Genomic DNA, 23,663 nt, shown 5'->3' on the forward strand with positions numbered 1-23,663 from the left:
GTAAAGCATTTTATGCATGGGTTAAGATTATACACAGGAGTTACACCTGCATCAGGAACTCTACTTAAGTGAAAACAAAAAATCATTTGGTACTCTGAAAATCAAAGCTTGGATCAGATGTGCACTTACCCTGATGCAACTCAATTTAGACAGTCATTTTAATGTTCCTTTTTTCATCCTTTACAATTTTGAATTAGCTACAGCTGCACTAGAATCTCTTATTATAACATACACAGTGCAATGAATTGTACATTTTTTTCCCCCAGCGACATAGGGTGTCAGAAGATGCGTTTCTATTTATCTCCCGTAATCTTTGCACCTCTAACATCCTACGTCTACTGTTCTCAATTATAAACTTGCCTGATCACTTAATAAAATGGCCACTGTCCTTTTAGTAAAGAAGGGTTAAGTATTAAAAACGGTCCATAGAAAATAATAGGTTAGTGAGGGTTCAAACATTAAGTTGTAGTCTCTTCATTGGTTTTAAACATGTACAAATTAATGTGATCACTTCGTCATCAAGTGCAGACTAAGCTCACACCTTCAGTCTCCCTCCTTTAATATCTGTTATGCTACACATAATTAACAGCATACATGAAATTCCGTTATTTAAAGGGTTAAAGTGCCAATCAATTCCTTCTATGGTTTCTGCAAGCAACAAATTAAATGTTCAAATTTGCTGCTTGCTGTTAGCATATTTTGTTTTCATATATCCAGAATGTTCTTTTGAACTAAGACAGCACAATATTGCCACAGCATTTTTGTAATATTTCAGGCTTGTTAAGGATTCAAAAATTGACAATCAGGTAGTTTTACAAAAACACTACCAAGTAACATTATTGTCACAGCTACCTCTTTGTAACATCAGATTCAACAGCGAATAGCAATACTTTGTCAAAAGAAATTGAGTCTTTTAAAAACAGTCCCTTACAAAGGAGTTAGCTCTTTAAAAAAAAAATCACTTTTTTACTCATGTCTATTGACCTAGCAGACAGAATGACACATCGTCCAAAAAAAAATAGCTTAAAGCACAATTACAGACTGTACTCTCTTAAAAAGCCAAAAAGCTCACATCAAAGTAAACGCGAGCCCTCCTGCCAAGTAACAAAAAAAAAGTAAACATTTAGAATACATTAGGAATGCCACAAAGCCAATCGATTTACTCAAGTCACATCTGGTGAACTGGTGGCCAATCCACAGACAGCCGAGCCAAACACAGGAAATCTGGATATGCGGCATCCTATTGTAAATCTTTGTTTTAGTAAACATTTCCCCTGCCCTCCCCTACCCACCCACCCTCAACAAACAATAGCTTATATATATATATAGTTGCGTTGGTTTATTGATAACATTGCTAAAGTCCTTTTTTTTGCGATTTAGACAATATGGCAACTTAAAACATTTGAGAAACAGTATGGCAAAGGCCCGGCAATGGCGCAACCAGGGCTGGGATGAGTGCAGCGTCACAAAGATACACGCAAACATTCCGTGCCTTTGCTCCGTTAGGACAATATACGAATCGTAAAAAAAGTGATTCTTGCCATTGTCAAAGTGCCCGTCGTCCTTCACTGTGTGCAAGTGCCCACCTTCTGCTTTTAAGATCGTACAGTACGTCTCATCATGGCTAACGGAGTGCCACTGAAGCTACCGCCAGTAAAGACACACTCAGAATACATGGCAGGGAAAACTTCAAGAGCAATATAACATTTGAGGCAATGCAGATTTGCCAGCAAGTATCTTTTTTTTTGTTGTGTTTTTGTTGTTTTGTTTCCAAAGGATGCATTTTGGAGATTAGTTTCTGCACATTGAATACTGCACGCACCACTACAGTGTCCTCAGTTTCCACGTTCCTGCATTTGCTACTCATTGGTAGTCTCTCGTTGTGCGTGTCACGTGTGTCTGCAGGGGCACTATGTTATGATGTTAGACATAAATTCTAAGAAACGCTTCGAGTACTGTTCTGGGTTAACTGTGGAGATCTCGGCACCAGCCTGCAATGTACAAAAAAAAAATTACAAGGCGTTAATCTAAAAGATGAAAAGCCATGAACACTTGACCAGCAAAGATAAGACATTGAGAAGTAAAATGGTATAGTTTTCTTCCCAAGAAACTGAAACTCGTAGAAACAAATCATATTTCATCCTTTATTCACCATAACCAAATATATTTCTCCCTCTCCTCTTTCCCCTCTACTCTCCAATTTTCTCCCCTGAAGGTACCACTCATGCTGTGCTACAGTATCGTCAGGATCCAGTAAGCTTTGTTATCTCATTCTTCACGAATGAAGCTAGACAATGAGCATCAAACTTGCTAATTAATCTGTGCAAAGATTCACACACCAGCCCGATCTGATTCACATCTGACATCCATGCTCTCTCTCTTCCCTCTCCCCCGCTTCCTATCTCCTCAAAGTCACTGAAAAGCAGCAAAGCTTTCTCTGAAGTTACACAAAAGCAGGAATGAAAAAGCATAAACTTAGTGGCCGACTCAGTTGCGGCGTTAGCTTCAGGACTGTTAATCTTCAATGATTAGATTCCTTCAACATTCTCTTTATACTGTGTTGCACTAAATGAAAAATATCTGCTTATCTGACAGCACCTGATATGTGCTGTTGAATTTGCAATCGTGTACTTCTGCTCCTTGAAAAGAATAACAGCACAATTATCAACCCTCTAATCAAATCACAATGCAATGTGGCTGCAGCTTTCCATCCTACTTTGAAATGCTATTATGCGCATTTAAAATGTTGGAAGAAAAATATTAATTGGATGTTAATATTTTTGAAAATCATGCTGACTTAACGACAGGGCTGGGTTGCTCTAAGAGGCAGTTACAGCACTAAACATATTAACATAAATTGTTTATTTTCTTGTTGTCTCCCCCTCTTCTGCTGACGCTCAGGTTCCCCAGATTTAGTTCATAATTTGACCATTCATGATGCAGAAGCCTAGTATATCTCAAACCACCACCGTCAGTGTTTTTGTAATTTTATTTTTATAAATTTAGAGTACCCAATTCATTTTTTCCAATTAAGGGGCAATTTAGCGTGGCCAATCCACCTACCCTGCCCATCTTTGAGTTGTGGGGGCGAAACCCACGCAAACACGGGGAGAATGTGCAAACTCCACACAGACAGTGACCCAGAGCCGGGATCGAACCTGGGACCTCGGCGCCATGAGGCAGCAGTGCTAACCACGGCGCCACCGTGCTGCCCTCACCACCAGTGTTTTAAAGAGCGAATGAGACAGACGGTGAGACACAAAGTATGAGTGAGAAAGCGTTTGAGACTGAGACAGGAGTTTGAGAGAAAGAGTGAGGGAAAGATCAATTGAAACAGCAAGTGAAACAGGAGTGCAAAGAAAGAGCTTTTAAGACATAGAAAACATTGGTAACAGTATACAAAGCTGAGCACTTAATAATTTGTCAATATGGGATTTGAACTCCGATTCCCCCCCCCAGTATTGCACTGAAGTGCCAGCCTGGACAATATGCCCAAGTCTCTGGAGTGGGCCTTGAACCCACAGCCTGATGAATCAAGAGGCGGGAATGCTACCCACTGAGTCAAACTGATGCTCAACAACAGACAATGACAAGTTGACGAGTGGCTATCTTCATTTTCCCCTCACACTGTATTGTTTACATCTGTGAGCGGAAGAACACATAGCCCTGTGTTCTAAAGTGCTCCTACCCCCTCTAAATGCATCCCTTCCCTAAAGCTTTCAGATTTAGTTGTCACGGGTGATGTACTTACCCCATGTTTGACTGTTTTGGCAGCATGGGCAGCTTTCTTCTTTGCATCGTAGTGAGTTAGAATGTCAATTATCGCCATAAAGAAAACTTCCTTTCTTGGCGCATCTGGAAAATTAGCCAGTATTACTGACATTAGAGAACAAGACTATTACAATTCAGTTATGATAGCAGCATCAGACTACACACGTTTCTTCCGGCGGTTTGTGCATGATAACCTGCCTCACTTTTATTTGCAGATCTTCAGAACACTCATGCAATTCTCCAAGACCCTGGTGGGTGGCAGTGGGAGACGGAACAGAACAGCTAGTGTGCTGCATATATTTCAAGCACACCGTCTAATTGGCTAACCACCATTTCTGTGACGATGGTCAATCAGATTAGAGTTTCCATCCATCACCATGGCAATCGTGCCTACATCATCAGTAATTACGCTGGCAAGCCACGGAAATATTGGCAATGATAAGAGTCAGGTCAAAAAGCCCCTGGCTTGTAGCATTTAAAATAAAACCAAAGACAATCCACATACTGCAGCAGAAACAGTTGTAACAACCCTTCCGCATATTGCAGCTGTTTGTAATGTCACAATAAATTGCAGATTGCCTTGCTCCAGCTGCTCATCTGACCTAAATATTAGGGCTATATGCAGAGTAATATATACCCTCTACTGGCTAACAAGTTATTCTCAAAATTTCTTGATTTAAGATGCCCTTTTCGTACGGATAAGCATTAAGTAATCTCCTTGGAACAAAGGAGGCTTAGGGCAGATTTGATAAGAGGTGGATAATATCATGACAGGTTTCGGAGAGGGAGGCAGAGACAAGCTGTTCCCGTTCCCATTAGCTGATGGTACAAGGACCGAGGACACACACACACACACAGATGTGCAGTTCTGGGCAAGAGGTGCGGTGGGTGTGGATATGAGGAACAATTTTGTTTTAACGCACCGAATGCTGTGACCCGGACCTTGAAGATGATCAACGATTTCCTAAAGAAATTGAAATGAGGGCAGCACGGTGGCCTAGTGGTTAGCACAACCGCCTCACGGCGCTGAGGTCCCAGGTTCGATCCCGGCTCTGGGTCACTGTCCGTGTGGAGTTTGCACATTCTCCCCCTGTCTGCGTGGGTTTCGCCCCCACAACCCAAAAATGTGCAGAGTAGGTGGATTGGCCACGCTAAATTGCCCCTTAATAGAAAAATAATTGGGAAATCTAAATTTATAAAAAAAAAGAAATTGAAATGAAATGAAAATCGCTTATTGTCATGAGTAGGCTTCAATGAAGTTACTGTGAAAAGTCCCTAGTCGCCACATTCCGGCGCCTGTCCGGGGAGGCTGGTATGGAAATCTAACTGTGCTGCTGGCCTGCTTGGTCTGCTTTAAAGCCAGCGATTTAGCCCAGTGAGCTAAACCAGCCCCTAATTGGATGGGCACTTGAGGGGAGTAAACTTGGAGGGCCAATGGGATAGAGTGGACCAATCACCAATGAGACTGACTGGACAGCCAAGCGCAGATTTTGTATGTAGATTTTTAAAAATAACCACACATATTAATATACCCGAGGAAGCTCATTCTTATAAAACTTTAAAATACAATATAAGCTGAGCAAGTTGCTGTGATAATCAAACAGCAGGTGAATATTTCAAATATTAAACCTATATCAGAGACCACCCAGCTGTACCAACTCCCAAAGGTCACCCTTTTAGGGAGGTTGTACCATGTGCTCTTCTGAACTTCTAATTTTCCAAATAGCTTCATTCAATTTAAACCCAATCTTGTGAACCAGGAACAACAGTGAGGGCATCTGGTTTACAGATGCTCAAAGTAAAATTGCCCATTTTACTTAATTTTAACCAATCATGTTATTTGTCCAGTTGTTAATGACTTCCAAACAAACAAGCTGGTTACGAACAGCATCCCCATTAGTTACCGCACAACAGTCAGGTCCACCTGCTACCCATTATGCTTTTCTAATTAATGTGCCACACATTGCGCTCAGATTTTTCAGACACATTGTCTGCTTCTCATTTTCGTTCAGATTTTGTTCCCGAGATGAGGATTTTTTTTTTTTCATCTTCAAGCAACGGGTTTTAAAATGGAGCGGGTCATTAGGCTCCTTCCAAGGGCACTAAGAATCGGCGGCTGGACTCGTTTCGGTGGGATGGCTAGGGGGTAGCACCGTCCCTCTCTGGGATGGCAGCCGTGACGCAGGGTCTGCAATCCCACAGCATTTTACCTCAAGGTTTTATTTCACATTTATTTCACAAGCTTCCAGATTGTCAATCTAGTATCTTAACCACTCTACTGTGGATAGCCCCTATCACATCTTAAGGAAGTATCCCTGACCAAGGCAATTCAGCAAACTTTAATTCATGCAGGAGATTTGTGCAGGCCCTCTCATTGTAACATTACATCGGTTCTTAAATGCTTCCAGCCTATTTCCACCGCCATAATATCACCTGATTTTGGTCCTGCCTAATTTCATGTGCTGCTGAAACCTTCATCCTTTGTTACATCCAGGCAACTATTTCAATGCACCATTGGCTGGTCCTTCATGTTCCATCCTCTAAAAACTTTTTATTTTTTTAAAAATCTAGAGTACCCAATTCATTTTTTCCCAATTAAGGGGCAATTTAGCGTGGCCAATCTACCTAGCCTGCACATCTTTGGGTTGTGGGGGCGAAACATACTCAAACACGGGGAGAATGTGCAAACTCCACACGGACAGTGACCCAGAGCCGGGATCGAAACTGAGACCTCGGCGCCGTGAGACAGCAGTGCTAACCACTGCGCCACCGTGCTGCCCCCATCCTCTGAAAACTTGAGGTCATCCAACACTCTGGTGCCCATGTCCTAACTCTCACCAATCCTGTGCTCGCTGACTATATTTTTCTCCAATTAAGGGGCAATTTAGCGTGGCCAATCCACCTAAGTGGCACATGTTTGGGTTGTGGGGCTGAAACCCACACACTGTTCTCGCTGACTTACATTGGCTCCAATCAAGCAACACCTTGATTTTAAAATTGTCATCATTATTTTCAAATCCCTTCATGGTTTCTTCCCTCCCCAACTCTATAATCTCCTACAACCCCCGCCCCACCAGCCACTCTGAGATATCTGCACTCATCTAATCTGGTCTGCTGAGCAACCCCAATTTTAACCCCTCCACCATTATTGGCCATGTTTTCAGCTGCCTGGGCCCTTCCTAATCTTTTCCACCTCATTGTCTTCCTTTAAAACTTTCCTAAAACCAACCTCCTTGTGCAAGCTTTTACACATATGCCCTGATACTGCACAAGTGGTTCAATGTCTAACTTTGCCTTTGTAAAGGGTGGCACATGGCACAGTGGTTAGCACTGCTGCCTCACGGCACCGAGGACCGTTTCGATCCAACCCTGGGTCACTGTCCGTGTGGAGTTTGCACATTCTCCTCGTGTCTGCGTGGGTTTCACCCCCACAACCCAAAGATGTGCAGGGTAGGTGGATTGGCCACGCTAAATTACCCCTTAATTGGAAAAACAAAATAATTGGATACTCTAAAAAAAAAATTTTTTAAACTTTGATTTGTAACACACCTGTGAAGTGCCTTGGGACATTCCATTATGTTAAACTTAAATATAATTTCTTGTTGGTTTTTGCACCACTATTCTTCCTGGAAATGTATCCCCCAATAAACTCTAAATCAATAAGATATGTATCCTAACCTCATAACTCAGACGCAACATTACGGACCAGCCACACGGCTCTACACTGTACTGTCTCCTGTCCTTGAACATTTACCTTGCTTCTTAGCAACATCAACTGAACACTAAGGTATGATCTGAGGTAGGATTATAAATTTTGACCACTATCTGCTCTGACTGTTTTACCTATGCAGTTTGACTTTCAAATAGCTTTTTTGATGTTGTTCTGTGGTGGATAGACATGCTTAACACAGAGTCTTTTTTCAGTATCATCCTCAGCTATTGCAACACTAATCAGGGGGATTCACACAATGTCTATTTTTCCTTCCCAAACTCAATAATTTCAACAACTCAACATCTTTAATTTCCCATTGTTCTGCCTAAATACACGTTTTGTCCAACTGTTACCTCTTAAGCCATTCACAAACATTTTCCTGCGCTAATGGCAGGGAGCACCAATGTAGTACTGAGTTATTATGATCATTGTTCAGCCATGTCTTCTTGTCAACAGACTGCTGGGGATCCCTATGGATCACAGGGAAAAACATTTCGCAATACAGGCCATTTGTTGTCAAGCCACATTTGCTGTTTGTTTAGGCAAATCAGGAGCGATTCTTAGAAACTTTCTGCAGAACAAGATCCTGCAAACAGCGTAACAATAATAATCTTTATTGTCACAAGTAGCCTTACATTAACGCTGCAATGAAATTACTGTGAAAATCCCCTGGTCGCCACATTCCGGTGCCTGTTCGGGTACACAGATGGAACAGAATTCAGAATGTCCAAATTACCTAACACCACGTCTTACGGGTCTTGTGGGAGGAAACCGGAGCACCCGGAGGAAACCCACGCAGACACGGGGAGAACGTGCAGATTCCGCACAGACAGTGACCCAAGCCGAAAATCGAACCTGGGAACCTGGTGCTGTGAAACAATAGTGCTAACCACTGTGCTAGCGAGTCGCCTTCACCTGTATCTAATCGTCGTGTACTTGAAAGTGTGAGTGGGAACGAGTATGTGAGATTTTTGCATTGTGATGAATGATCAATTAATCTGGGTTGTTTTTGGGCGATGTTGGCTGAGGGAGGAGTGTGATTGAGGCACCGGGAACTGCCTGTTCTGATTTGAGTTTTCTCATTTTGTTTCTGGGAAGTAGGTATCGCTGGCTAGGTCAGCATTTATTGCCCATCCTTGATTGCCCTCGAAAAGGTATTCGTAAACCGCTGTCCATATAATCCATGGAGTGTAGGTACACCCACAGTGCTGTTGGGGAGGGAGTTCCAGGATTTTGACCCAGTGACAGTGAAGGATGAAGCCACGTGGACCCTTTCACAACCACCGAAATAGGCCGGTGGGACCCAACACTCCCTCAACACTGCGCTGGCATCGTGATCAGATGGAACGGTTGAAAATAAAACATCTTTTAAAATCTGAACAACGGTTGTAACTTTTAAACAAGTTAAACTTAAAAACAAGTACAAGAAAAACGCCAAAGGTGAAATCTGAAATAAATGAAGAAAATATTGAAATGGACCAATGTGGTTCTGAAAGAAAAATAAGATTTATGATTCCTTAACAGCAACCACTCCACCAGCTTTAATTAAAACGTTCACCCAAGTTTCACGCCTGCTGTGTTAACTTCCTTGCATGAGGTGCCAAATGAGTTGCTATGTATCTCCATCCTGACAATTATTTAAATGAAGATCATGTATGTTTTTGTGACTCTAAAGGTCAGAAAACATTTAGGAAGTCTATCACTGTACAAAGGAGCACCCATTGTCGGAACAATCAAGTTTCACTCAAGTCAGCTACAGTTCCTCCACACCACCTCCTCTACCCATCAGAGGCAGCAATAGACTCTGATGCAGATATATTAGACAGCAGAAATTCCCAGGCCTCCTGCAGCAAGCATCAAACAAATCGTGCCACTGTCTTTGACCTGCTATCCCACAGTGACTGCTGATATTACAGTTTAGGCAAAAAAGACCAAGATAAACAATATTTTCCATTAGTTCTGACAGTGCACCTCATTTTGCTTGCCAAATGTAACAAACCCATATAAAAGTCAATGAAAACAAATGTACAGCTGGAAGCAATATGCCTCAATTAACACTTACGTCACCCTCTGCTAAACTGTGATACCACAGACGTGTAAAATGCTAAACAGCCAAAGCTAGGATGAGGTGCTGTATTCCGAATCACCTTGCCTTAATCGATCCCATCTCAAAAAGATTAACAAATTTAGATTTCACCTTTTAACATAGCAAAACTTTGTAGCACTGCTGCCTCACGGCGCCAAGGGCCCCGGGTTCGATCCCGGCCCCGGGTCACTGTCTGTGTGGAGTTTGCATATTCTCCCCGTGTCTGCGTGGGTTTCACCTCCACAACCCAAAGATGTGCAGGGTAGGTGGATTGGCCACGCTAAATTGCCCATTAATTGGAAAAAATGAATTGGGTACTCTAAATCTATATTTAAATAATAGTAAAACTTCCCAAGGCACGTCACAGAAGTGATATCAAACAAAATATGACACCGAGCCAGATAAGATGTTCGGAGGACGGTGACTAAAAGCTTAGTCCAACAGGTAGGTTTTAACGAACAGCTCACGGGGGTGGCATGGTGGCACAGTGGTTAGCACAGTTGCTTCACAGTGCAACTGTGAAGGTTCGGTTCGATTCCCGCTTGGGTTACTGGCTATGTGGAGTCCGCACACTCTCCCCGTGTCAGGGTGGATTACCTCCGGGTGTTCCGGTTTCCTCCCACAAGTCCTGAAATACGTGCTGTTTGGTGATTCAGAAGTTCTGATCAGGCGCCAGAATGTGGCGACTTGGGGCTTTTCACAGTAACCTCACTGAAGTGTTAATGTAAGCCGACTCGTGACAATAAAGATTATTATTAAGGGAGGAGAGAGGTACAGAGGTTTAGGGAAGGACTTACGGAGCTTTAGGGTACACTTAAAACTGAGCAGCTGAGACTTTGAGCCGCACTGTAAGACCAACAGAAAGGCATGTGTAGGGGGGCGCAGTGGTTAGCACTGCGGCCTCACGGCACCGAGATCCTGGAACCCCGTGATTTCAGGACATCTTTTTCCTCAGTTCGGCCTGGCGAGTCGGGACACTTCCCAACTCCCGCCACCCACCTCTAACATGAAAATACATCCACGGTGGTCAGACATCAGGGTTTCTAGTGTTGGGGTGAAGGCATAGATAGAGGGAGCACTACTTTGCATTTAGTCTTTCCTTTCATTCATTCCTGGGATATGGGCGTCCCTGGCCAGGCCAGCACTTATTGCCTGTCCCTAACTGCCCCTCGAGAAGGTGGAGGGGAGCCACTTCCAGAACCGCTGCATTCTGGCTGATGGAGGTGCACCAACAGTACTCTGCCAAACCTGATCTGTGAATGCTAATTAGAAACACCAAAGAGAACTGCTCCGTCCCCAGTAATGACAATCCTTGACAAATGTTTTTAGACATTTCGCAATCTTACAAAAACATGTAAAATGCCAGATCATGGGCGGCACGGCGGCGCAGTGGTTAGCACTGCTGCCTCACGAGCTGAAGTCCCAGGTTCACTCCCGGTTCTGGGTCACTGTCCGTGTGGAGTTTGCACATTCTCCCCGTGTCTGCGTGGGTTTCACCCCCACAACCCAAAGATCTGCAGGTTAGGTGGCCACACTAAATTGCCCCTTAATTGGAAAGAATGAATTGGGTACTCTAAATTTATTTTTTTTAAAATACCAGATCATTAATTGAGAATAAATAAGTATTTGTATATGTTTTCCCAGTAATAATTTGCTTTTTGATAACACGGAAATATTATTCAAAGAATAGCAGGGGGATTTTCTTCAGATGTAGGTGGCAGTGGCAAATTCTCATCAGTTCCCTTGAAAGAGTGGCAGTGGGCCTTTCCCCGTCATCATTGCAGTCCCTGTACTGATGGTGCTCCCACGATGGCATCAAGTATCAAAACAAAGGGCAGCACGGTGGCGCAGTGGTTAGCACTGCTGCCTCACGGCGCTGAGGCCCCAGGTTCAATCCCGGCTCTGGGTCACTGTCCGTGTGGAGTTTGCACATTCTCCCCGTGTTTGCGTGGGTTTCGCCCCCACAACCCAAAGAAGTTCAGGGCAGGTGGATTGGCCACACCAAACTGCCCCTTAATTGGAAAAAGTGAATTGGGTAAGGTAAAATTTGAAACAAAAAACAAAGTATCAAAACATCTCTAAACTAAAAAATTATAAGTTTGGAACAATCTGCTTACTGTCGTGGCTTTTTATGGCATATACATCAACTGTTGGATCAAACTCTCCTGGTCCAAAGATCCGTGGGAAATTCAACATGTTTCCAGGACTGTCTGGTGGAGTTCCATATGAGCCAACTGGATGGCCCATTCCATCGTTTTCACAATCTTCTTCATCACCTTTCTCTTCCACTTCCATCTCTTCTTGTTCAGCACGATCCACATCATGGATGCCAACTAACAGACTGTAATCCATGATTTTCAGCTGTGCTAAAAACTATTAAGAGAAATAAATAAAGCAAAGTTAGGTGCTCAAAGTACCTGCTCACAACCTTCACTGGGGCAATGGAGTGCGACTGCTCATAGGTTCAGTTAACTCTGGGAGTTTATCTTAGATAACCCATCAAATCGCAAAACAAAAAACAACATCTTGCTTCAACTCTGCTGTGTATTCTGAAGAATGCCTTGTTGCAAAACAGAGACTCATTGTAGTGCACCAGACATTGCACAGTATATTTATTAGCCACCTTTATGGAACATGAGATCACACCATTCAAGCCAAGACCTGATGGTGAGTCAGTGCAGCTGGCTTCAACTTGAAAGCAGATTTTCTGGGACCCTCCAAGGCTCATGTCCAGATGACCTAAAGAGTCTGCTGACCTTGATGAATATCGACAAGTCTTCCTTTGGGCTGCAAGAGCCATGCACTATGCAACAGGAACTGGCATCATCAATATGGGCCAAAGCACAATATAAAAGCAATCATTGGTGCATAGTTTATTCCAGCTCCATTGATGCTGACTGCAGTGACAGGACCATTGAAGATAACTCGGAGCATTTAGATCAAGGCTGTAGGGCGATAGTTTGTGGATTGTGTGAACAAACAAAGAACAATACAGCACTGGAGCAGGCCCTTCGGCCCTCCAAGCCTGTACCGGTCATGATACCAACCTTTGCCAAAACCCTCAGCACTTTCTTGTGCTGTATCCCATTATACCCATCCTATCCACATGTTTGTCAAGATGCCTTTTGAACGCCGTTAATGTATCTGCTTTCACAACCTCCCCTGGCAAAGCGTTCCAGGCACTCACCACCCAATGCGTGAAAATCCTGCCTCGCACATCTCCTCTAAACTTTGCCCCATGGACCTTAAGCCTATGCCCCCTGATAACTGATCCCTCCACATTGGGAAAGAGTGCTTCCCCATCCACTCTATTCATGCCCCTCATAATCTTGTAGACCTAATCTTGAGTATCTAGTAAAGCTGGTACATCCCAAAATGTTCATTAGTATTGGATCAACATGACTGGGTCAGAGCTTCTGGTGAGGAACACAGGCATGTCGGAACATGAGGCCATTCAGCCCCAAAATTTCATTTTGCCATTCAATTATATCACAGCTAATCTATATGTTAACTCTATCTACCTGCCTTGGAAGAAAAGAGAAATTGTTGCTTGTATCAAAGGCTAAGTGACACAATTTCCGAGATTCAAAAACCCAAAATAGGAGTCAAGTACTCAACAGGCACAAGAGGCAAATGCATAATCAAGTGTCGGGTCACCATACGATTAAACATATATCCTATCTAAAAATGTTTGCATGCACTGAGTTTCTCAGTGGTCTCAAGTTTCTACGTAGTAAATTGCAATGATAACTGACCTCAACATCACGCTTGAGTTTGTCCAAAAACATCTTTTTATTTTCATCTCCAATTTGAATTCTCTGTCCTTCATTTAGGAAATCATTGTCCTTCAGTGTTGGTAATTCCTTAGCCTGTAGCAAAACAAAACAGAGACCGCACTCAAATATAAAGCACTTTCCAGAATGGATTATACATTGGGATCAATCCTATTTTTTGAAAAAAACCTTATTTGTGGGATATAGGCAACACGGCACAGTTACCTTCATTGACCCTTATTAGTTGCCTTGAATATTGCATATCTGTTAATTCATTGGTTTTCCAAATGCGAGGTTTGCTACACCATTTCAAATAGCACTTCAGAAGTCAAGTGTCCAGTTGCGTTTAGTCCAACTAGTTCTCTAATGCCCTTCAAAAAAGAGAATCTACCCTCTTACCCACTTGTAGACTACAATGGGTAAGGGTGGCAACGTTCCCTTTTCTGTAGGTCATCAGAGAACGAGTTAGGAATTTGGCAAAGCCCAGCAGTACACCGCTTTAAGTTCTTTACGCACATATTCTAAAGCCTGTGGCATCTGAACTGTGACAGACGTGTGCTACGCATGGGATTATGACAACAGTTTGCATTTGGGCTGGTTTAGCACACTGGGCTAAATCACTGGCTTTTAAAGCAGACCAAGCAGGCCAGCAGCACGGTTCAATTCCCGTACCAGCCTCCCCAGACAGGCACCGGAAAGTGGCGACTAGGGGCTTTTCACAGTAACTTCATTGAAGCCTACTCGTGGCAATAAGCGATTTTCATTTCATTTTTCATTTTCATATATGCCTTTAGAATCACAAAATGTTCCAAGGAACTTCAGAGGAGCTATCAAACAGTCACGTAACAGGATATTAGGACAGGTAACCAAAGCTTGGACAAAAATGTAGGTTTCAAGAAGTGTCTTACAGGAAAGATAGGTAGAGAAATGAAAAGATTAGAGTCATTAGAGTTTTATAGCACAGAAAGAGTCCCTTCAGCCCATTGTGTCCATGTCGGCCATCAAGCACCTATCTATTCTAATCTTATTTTCTAGCACTTGGTCAGTAGCCTTGTGCGCTATGGTGTTTCAAGTGCTCATCTAAATTTATGGAGGGAACTTCATAGTTTAGGGCTCAGTATGGCCATCCATGGTGGAATGACTAATATCAGGGATGTGCAAATTACATAGTTTGCTTTAAGGTATCTCCATCTGAAGAAAAATATTGGTTATCGTATAGACTGGGAAGGGTGAAAATGTTTTCCAAATCGCCATAGTGTGAGGGACCCACCATTCTTGAGTTCACTTATTTTAGCAAAAATGTAGGCATGCTTGGCTTCTCCTGCTCTCCAGGTAGCCATGGGTATAGCTTGGGAGTTTCAATACCAATACTGATGCTTCAACTGTGCCTCAACAATGAAAGTAACCACAACAGACATCAGTAGTATGGACACATGCTCAATAGGAGGATGCCATGCATGTAAACAGTTGTATCACATGGGAAATTACAGTCAGAATTGGAGTTGCTCAGGCCAGACACAGTTACACTGCTGCCACCTCAAGTATCTTGAAAAAGTGGCGATGCTTTACATGCAGATTTAGATTGTGAACATCAGTGGGCACTTGTCCATGAGACACGTAAGGAAGGATAAAAACGAGTCACTTATTGTAGCACTGTAGGTCTGACTGTAACAGGTTTTTTGTGAATCTAGAGATGATGTGATTTGCCAAACCGCAGTTCTGTTTTGTACTCTTTCAGATTATAAAGAAGTAATCGGACAGGTTTTCTGAATTTCTCAGAATCCCGACAGTGTAGGAGGCCATTCGGCCCATCGGGGCTACACCGACCATCTGAAAGGCCCCCATGTCCTCACTCTATCCCCATAACCCCACCTAGCCTTTTGGACATTAAGGGGCAATTTAGCGAATCTTCTGATCTTTGATCTCTCTGCCTTGGTAAAACAGTTAATAAAAGTCCTACCATGATATATATATATATATTTTTTTTTCTTTTCTTAAATTTAATATCTTGTATGGCAAAACATTTATGCTTTTACAGCAAATTCGCGCTTGGGATACAGACGCTCTTTCCTTTGCTGTTTCTTGGTCTTCAAACTCTCTTCATATTTGTTTAGTTGACGACGCATGGCGCGGGTCTTCTTTGGTCGCAGGTCCAAAGGCTTGTACCTCTTGCCCTTGTACAATTTTCTCAAGTTCTCTTTTTGTGTTTGATTGATGACAGTCAGGACTCTTGCAATAGACTTGCGCACGACACGGATTTTGGATAGCTTGGATGCAGCTCCTCCAGTTACCTTAGCGACACGGAGCTGGGAGAGTTCAACCTTGAGGTCATCCAGCTGTTTCAGTAGCTCCTCCTTTTTCTTGCCGCGCAGATCACGTGCCTTGATTTTTGCCATTGTCAGCGCAGGCGCAGGGAAGGCTACCGTGATATATTCCACAGGAATTCGATTAATTCAAGTCTGTTGCCATTGCTGTCTCTAGGACAGATAATTGCAGATTTATCTCACATCAGAAACTTTTTTGAAGTTTCAGAATAGTGTAGGGTCCTCGGCGGCGTGAGGCAGCAGTGCTAACTACTGCGCCACCGTGCCGCCCGCTCTGATCCATTTGTGATCACAGCTCCTTGTTGAGGGCATGAGGTTGAAGAATTATTCCTCCTGAAGTTCTTTCTCAGTCATTTCCCTTCTGTGCTGGAAAGCCCAATTTTAACATTCTTTCCTCAAACTACTTCTTTGCTTGTGTGATTATAAATAAATGTCTCCTGATTTTAGAAAAATGTGATAAAATAAAAAAGATGCCAGAAATAAATGGCCTTCAAAAGTGTCAATACTAAGAAAAAACAGAAAAATAAATATCTGCAACAGTAATTTTTGTTTGTGTCTTCAACACTGTTGCAAATGTGGATTGTGAGGGAGGTACTCAAATGTCTAAGAATAAATGAAACATTTCTCTTAAGACATCAGGAAATGGGCAATTAAAGCACATACCCTTCGCGTGAAGCAATTTTTAACCTCTCACTTATCCAGAAGATGTAATTTGATGAGAAGTAAAACAAGGGACGCATCACAATTCTTCTGACATATTTGGTCATGGAGTGTGATGACCTTGACTTTAATTTGCTTCAATTCGATGTTACAGAAACAACACAGCCTCCAGAATGAATAATCCCTTGCACTGTTATATCTTTACAAAACCTCAAAGTAATCATAACAATCTTTTATTATTGTCACAAGTCGGCCTACATTAACACTGCAATGAAGTTACTGTGAGAATCCCCCAGTCGCCACGTTCCGGCGCCTGTTCGGGTACACAGAGGGAGAATTCAGAATGTCCAAATTACCTAACAAGCACGTCTTTCGGGACTTGTGGGAAGAAACCGGAGCACCCGGAAAAACCCACGCAGACAGACATAGGGAGACGGCGCAGGCTCCGCACAGACAGTGACCCAAGCAGGAGTCGAACCTGGGACCCTGGCGTTGTGAAGCAACAGCGCTAACCCCTGTGCTACAAGGAAGAGCTTTCTATTATGTTTGAAAGATATTTTCAACAGGAAGCGTTTTTAATTGTTTGCAATTTAGATATTGTCTGCTCCTAAAGCACAAAGGGAATAATGTTTCATTGACTGTGTCCTTGTCCATCACATTTTTTTCTCTTCAAGTTGCTGACAGCAGCCCTGCAGTACCATGCACAAGGGACAACTTTCCATCTGTAAGCCTTTACATCAAGAGTCAGCAGGATTTGTATCAATTAGGGCAGTGTTGTCCATTAGAAATCGCCGACTAGTCAGAAGTGCAAGTAGAGCTACGTACTTTTAGCGATATGCAGTAGTTACAGTATAAACGCATTATACACAATGTAGGTAAACTTACTTCACGTGTACGTTTACTTAAACACGTAACTTTAATCAATAACCGAAGTAAAGTACTCCAAATTATCAAAAAAAACACTCATTCTACACTACATCTGATCAATTTACGAACAAACATGCAAAAATGTCCAAGTTCACATGCACAGGTCATGTGAATACAAGTATCAAGATAATGTGGCAATGAATGCATCTGTTAGCCTCTTTCTAATTAGACACATCTGACTAACATTAGACATTATTCCATTTTGCTGAGGTGGCAAGAAGACAGTACAGCTGAGCCAACTCTGTTCTCACTCCACATCCATCCCTGTAACCACCCAAGAGAGACCTGACTGACATTCCTCTCCCTCACCACCCCATCAGGACCCTCTACTGATGTCCTGCCTGGGATTAACAAACTCAGTGTGCAGTGGCCATTGAATCTGGTTGCTTCTAACTTATATGTCTTTGTGCTAGACTGGGCAATGCCTAATTTCCATTGTAATTTCATTTTTCACTTTTTTGAGTCAGATTCAGTTGCCACATTGAAGAGTTGTTTGTAAGACATCAGCTATGTTGGGTTTACAGCAGAGGAACGGGTCATTCAGCCCCACTGGTATGCCAATATTAATGCTCTACGGGGCGGCACGGTGGCACAGTGGGTTAGCCCTGCAGCCTCACGGCGCCAAGGTCCCAGGTTCGATCCCGGCTCTGGGTCACTGTCCGTGTGGAGTTTGCACATTCTCCCCGTGTTTGCGTGGGTTTGGCCCCCACAACCCAAAGATGTGCAAGGTAGGTGGATTGAACATGCTAAAATTGCCCATTAATTTGGAAAAAAATGAATTAGGTACACTAAATTTATAAAAAATAAATAAATAAATATTAATGCTCTACGAAACCCCCCTCCCACCCTTCTTCAACTAACCTACCAGCAATCCTTCTAATAGTTGGGACCAACCTGCTCCTAAGTCTCATGTTCCTCTGGTATATAATCAGATTGAAATGATTAAATATCAAAAACGTTATTAAATGTCCTGGAAAACCGTTCACTCGTGATCTGCAGATGTGATGCTCAATCCACGCTGGGTACAGGTATTGTGAAGAGAATTTTTCAGGTAGGTTTACTTTTAGCCAGCTGAGGTTGGTTATTGCATCGATTATTATTTCACATCTATTCCCTTCTTTAACGTTACAGAATTCTTTCCTTCCACCACACGCCCTGGCACACACATTGTGAGGCTTCCACATCTCCTCTCTCGGAGGGGCATGGAAGCAGCACCGGTGTTTCTTCTTCCTTGTGGGAACCTTCCCGGGAGATATTCCCGGACAATATTGATAATTCATTAGAGAAGCAACTAATGCAACTGTAATCCCACTGCTCAGTCTATTGGAGCTTGCAACAGTCTTGCATCCAATTCAATTATTTTCAAAGCTGGTATCTTACTGAATTGAAAATAACAATATCACACAGGAATTGACACGGCCCTCTGTTCCATCACAAGCTTTGCCTTTATCACAAAAATAAAGCAAAGACCTACGGCAATAAGTATTCTCAAGCCTCACACAGAGAGAGATACACAGTGCTGGCCAATTCTATAAATGTAACGGTTTAATCATTTGTCTTTTTTTAATGACAAAAATATTTCTTTTTACAATAACAGATATATAAAACAAACAGGACTGCACTATTAAATCCTGGCTTTCTGGAAGAGAAAGGACTCGCAAATTGACTCTGTGAACATGTGTTAGTCATATTTCTATGATAAAACCAATGTATATATAAAAGCAAGGCTACTGTTAGAAGCTGATTGAATGCTAATGCATTTCATATACAGAGATCAACATACCTTTTCTTTTCCACTCGCTTCCCTTGATACCGTTGAACCCTAAGGAAGGAAACAACAAGTAAATATTACCACTGTTCTTTTCTAAATAAAAAAATATATTTGAAAATGCTACGCTCCTCAGAAATGCCTTGATTGTACTCCACACCAAGCAAGGAGGATGGCAGAAACCAATGACCAAAACTCCACATATCCCAAACTTCTGTTCACTTTCCCAATGGTGGTGGAGGAGGAGGAGAAAGGGGACTGAGTTGCATGAATATGAAATGGAACGGTCCACCGTCTGACTTTCCTTACTTTCCTGAAGGGAGTACTAGTCATCTTGTCGTGAACAATATCTAATTCTAAGTTGAATTTGTGCATATAAGTGTGTGTTAAGAAAGGTAAAAATGGTCTGTTTCATTTTTTTTTAAAACAAACCTTAGTGCCTGGATGTCTGGATAGACTTGTGACTAAAAGTTAGGTCTTTTGGGTTTCTTTTATCTATACCTTTTCAATGAGGTTTTACAATCCCTTAAGTTAAAGAGATGGGCTAAAAGGAGTCAATGGTTTAGTAATTGTGGGAGAAAAACACAAAGTAGATAGAAAACTAATTACCGCCTAATGACAGTGACACAAATACAAAGAAAAGACAGAGATAGTTCAGTGTGTGACAGGGAGAGGGGACAGGAATTTTAAGCCCTCTGACAAGAAAGACTGCAAGGGGGCAACACGGTGGCACAGTGGGTTAGCACTGCAGCCTTATGGTGCTGAGGTCCGAGGTTTGATCCCGGCTCTGGGTCACTGTCAGTGTGGCTTTTGCACATCCTCCCCATGTCTGCGTGGGTTTCGCCCCTACAACCCAAAGATGTGCAGGTTAGGTGGATTAACATAGAACATAGAACAGTGCAGCACAGAACAGGCCCTTCGGCCCTCGATGTTGTGCCGAGCAATGATCACCCTACTCAAACCCACGTATCCACCCTATACCCGTAACCCAACAACCCCCCCTTAACCTTACTTTTTAGGACACTACGGACAATTTAGCATGGCCAATCCACCTAACCCGCACATCTTTGGACTGTGGGAGGAAACCGGAGCACCCGGAGGAAACCCACACACACACGGGGAGGACGTGCAGACTCCACACAGACAGTGACCCAGCCGGGAATCGAACCTGGGACCCTGGAGCTGTGAAGCATTTATGCTAACCACCATGCTACCGTGCTCCCCAAAGCCACGTGAGCCACGTTAAATTGCCCCTTAATTAGAAAAAATGAATTAGGTACACTAAATTTTAAAAAAAAGAAAGACTGGAGACATTAGGTTTTTTCTTTTTAAATTTAGAGTACCCAATTCATTTTTTCCAATTAAGGGGCAATTTAGCGTGGCCAATCCACCTACCCTGCACGTCTTTGGGTTGTGGGGGTGAAACCCACGTAAACACGGGGAGAATGTGCAAACTCCACACGGACAGTGACCCCGAGCCAGGATCGAACCCTCGGCGCCGGGAGGCAGCAGTGCTAACCACTGCACCACCGTGCTGCCCAGTGGGGACATTAGTTGACTGAATAGTCAGTTATAGGACTCAGTAACGTGATCAGCGATGATACTGGAAAACTGAGTATAGGAAACTCATTTGTTTGCTCTGCAGATGCAGAAACAGTGAGGTTAGTCTGCAGTTTTTGGGTGTCTCGGGAAGAGATTCAAGTTGGGTGAGAAGTATCAAGCGAATGCTCAGGAATTCACCGGAAGAAAACCGTTTGCAAGTATGCTAGTCCCAAGCGAGAAGCCTTTGCGTCAAACTAGTGCTAACTCTTCAATGGTTTGTGTGTCAGTTAAGATATTGCTGGGGCAAAGGATTAGGGGAAATCTGAATTGTCTTGTGTTTTCATTGAGATCTTTCCAACCTTTTCATCTGGTGTAATACAGGTCACATCTGTTGCTCTCGTAGATATTTTATTCTTCGTATTAACATTTCACCAGCGGACGTCTGTGAATTTATTCAGTAGCTTTCCTCCATAGTTTCTAACAAAAAGGTTAGGTTCTATCAAGCCAGGTTTCACTTTGGGATGTGACTTGTCCAGTATTAACAGGAGCTGGGTTCGCGATAATCCGCTTGCCGCTTCTGTCATGTCTCATGGGAGACCTGCACTTGCTCATGTGGACAATTACAATGAAGTGCAACCCCACAACCCGCCATAAGGTGTCCTTTTGTAAAAGGTAGGAAACAGTTAGAAATACACCTATGGTACAGTACAGCAGTACAGGATGGCTGTAGAATTTTTTTTTATAGCAGATATTAAGTTAGAGAAGCCAGGGCGGCATGTGGCGCAGTGGATAGCACTGGGTCTGCGGCGCTGAGGACCCGGGTTCGAATCCCGGTCCTGGGTCACTGTCCATGTGGAGTTTGCACATTTTCCACAGATCTACGTGGATTTCACCCCCACAACCCAAAGATGTGCAGGTTAGGTGGATTGGCCACGGCAAATTGTCCCTTAATTGGGGGGAAAAAAAATTGGGTATTCTAAATTTTAAAAAAAGAAACAAAAAAGTTAGGAAAGCCAGTAGCAATTCAGCTAACAAGCAGTTTAAACTCCGAAAAATGAATCTACTTCTCAGAGACTCAAAGTTCTTAGTTATGCAATTTCTATCAAGTGTTCAGATATAGCGTATGTTTGCAAAAGTGAGGAGCTTCACACAGTTAATGCTTGCAATTTTTGTGTAGTACAGCATCTTACTGAAATAACTGAAATGATAGAACATGTTGGTGTATATTATACAGGTTGTTCACTGGAACAGAAGTAGAACATTTAACTGTATCTCTCAACATCCGTACTTAACAAAAATGTATCAATCTGTTTTCAAAATTTCAATTAACCTCCAGCATTAGATGGGCAATCTGCATTATAAAATCTTCGCTTATTAAAGGTAAAACTGTTCCAGTACTAAATTTCTGTAAATGTAATTTGCATTTTAAAATTATCATCCTAGTCTTTAAGTCCTCCATGGCCTCACCCAGCCCTAACTCTGGTACACTGCATTCCTCCAACTCTGGCTTCTTCTACATCCCGGATTTAAAAAATGTTTTTTTTTAAGAGTACCCAATTCATTTTTTCCAATTAAGGGGCAATTTAGCGTGGCCAATCCACCTACCCTGCACATCTTTGGGTTGTGGGGGCGAAACACGCAAACACGGGGAGAATGTGCAAACTCCACACGGACAGTGACCCAGAGCCTGGATCGAACCCGGGACCTCAGCGCCGTGAGGCAGCAGGGCTAACCCACTGCGCCACCCTGCTGCCCCTACATCCCGGATTTTAATCGTTCCACCAATGGTAGGTGCCCTTGCTTTCAACTGCCTAGGCCTTAAACTCTTATGCTCCCCCCCATTAGCCTCTCTTCCTTTCAAATAAACGTTCCTTAAGGGCGGCACAGCTGCCTCACAGCACCGAGGACCCGGGTTCGATCATGGCTCCGAGGCACAGTCCGTCTGGAGTTTGCACATTCTCCCAATGTCTGTGTGGGTCTCACGTCCACAACCCAAAGATGTGCAGGGTAGGTGGATTGGCCACGCTAAATTGATCCTTAATTGGAAAACAAAAAGAATTGGGTACTCTAAATTTATTTTTTAAAATATAAATGTTCCTTAAAACCTGTCCCTTTCCCCCCTGCTCTTTGCACTGGCAATTGAACCGCTGGCCATGGCGTTGAGGGAGTCAGGGAAGTGGAGGGGTCTGGTGCGGGTTGGGGAGGAGCACCGGGTATCGCTGTATGTGGACGACCTGCTGTTATATGTGGCGGACCCAGAGGGGGGAATGCCGGGGGTGATGGAGCTGTTAGCGGAATTTGGGGGCTTCTCAGGCTATAAGCTAAACTTAGGAAAGAGCGAGGTATTTGTTGTGCACCCGGGAGATCAGGAGGAGGGAATTGGGAGGCTCCCCTTCAGGAGGGCAGTGAAGAGTTTCAGGTACCTGGGGGTGCAGGTGGCCAGGAGTTGGGGGGCTCTTCATAAGCTTAACTTCACCAGACTAGTGGAACAGATGGAGGAGGAATTTAAAAGGTGGGACATGGTGCCGCTATCGCTGGCGGGCAGAGTGCAATCCGTCAAAATGACGGTTCTCCCGAGGTTCTTGTTCCTCTTCCAGTGCTTGCCCATCTTTATCCCTAGGGCCTTTTTTAAAAGGGTGACCAGCAGCATCATGGGATTTGTTTCGGCACATGGCACCCCAAGGGTGAAGAGGGTCTTCTTGGAGCGGAGTAGAGATGGGGGGGGCTGGCGTTGCCCAACCTCTCAGGGTACTACTGGGCGGCCAACGTGTCGATGGTGCGTAAGTGGGTGATGGAGGGGGAGGGGACAGCATGGAAACGGATGGAGAGAGCGTCCTGTGGGGATACAAGCCTGGGAGCCCTGGTAACGGCGCCGTGGCCGCTCCCTCCTACGAGGTATACCACGAGTCCGGTGGTAGCGGCTACCCTCAAGATTTGGGGGCAGTGGAGGCGACATAGGGGAGAAGTGGGGGGCTCGATGGAGGCTCCGTTAAGGGGGAACCATAGGTTCGTCCCGGGGAACATTGATGGGGGATTTCAGGGATGGTATAGAGCGAGCATTAGACAGCTGAGGGACCTGTTTATCGACAGGAGGTTTGCG

The 23,663-nt window shown here is 43.5% G+C and overlaps 2 protein-coding genes across 2 annotated transcripts in view; both read right to left on the reverse strand.

Annotated features, from left to right (window-relative positions):
• Positions 1-140: 140 nt before the first annotated feature.
• The window catches only part of LOC119954565 (phosphatidylinositol 5-phosphate 4-kinase type-2 beta-like), a 117,059-nt gene continuing 93,536 nt past the window's right edge, over positions 141-23,663 (reverse strand). Inside the window, 5 exon segments of the mRNA XM_038779906.1 lie at positions 141-1,991; positions 3,752-3,855; positions 11,687-11,942; positions 13,325-13,438; positions 19,037-19,075. Coding sequence (XP_038635834.1) covers positions 1,911-1,991; positions 3,752-3,855; positions 11,687-11,942; positions 13,325-13,438; positions 19,037-19,075 — 594 coding nt within the window. The 3' untranslated portion in view covers positions 141-1,910.
• On the reverse strand, positions 15,352-15,777 carry LOC119954567 (60S ribosomal protein L35-like). The gene has a single exon (XM_038779908.1). The coding sequence runs from the start codon at positions 15,736-15,738 to the stop codon at positions 15,367-15,369; it is 372 nt and encodes a 123-aa protein (XP_038635836.1). The 5' UTR covers positions 15,739-15,777; the 3' UTR covers positions 15,352-15,366.

The sequence above is a fragment of the Scyliorhinus canicula genome, chromosome 19, assembly GCF_902713615.1.
Source record: "Scyliorhinus canicula chromosome 19, sScyCan1.1, whole genome shotgun sequence".
Classification (NCBI taxonomy): domain Eukaryota; kingdom Metazoa; phylum Chordata; class Chondrichthyes; order Carcharhiniformes; family Scyliorhinidae; genus Scyliorhinus; species Scyliorhinus canicula.

Excerpts from the sequence above, each read along its gene's own strand:
- LOC119954567 (XM_038779908.1), bottom strand. The coding sequence starts at position 15,738 with ATGGCAAAAATCAAGGCACGTGATCTGCGCGGCAAGAAAAAGGAGGAG.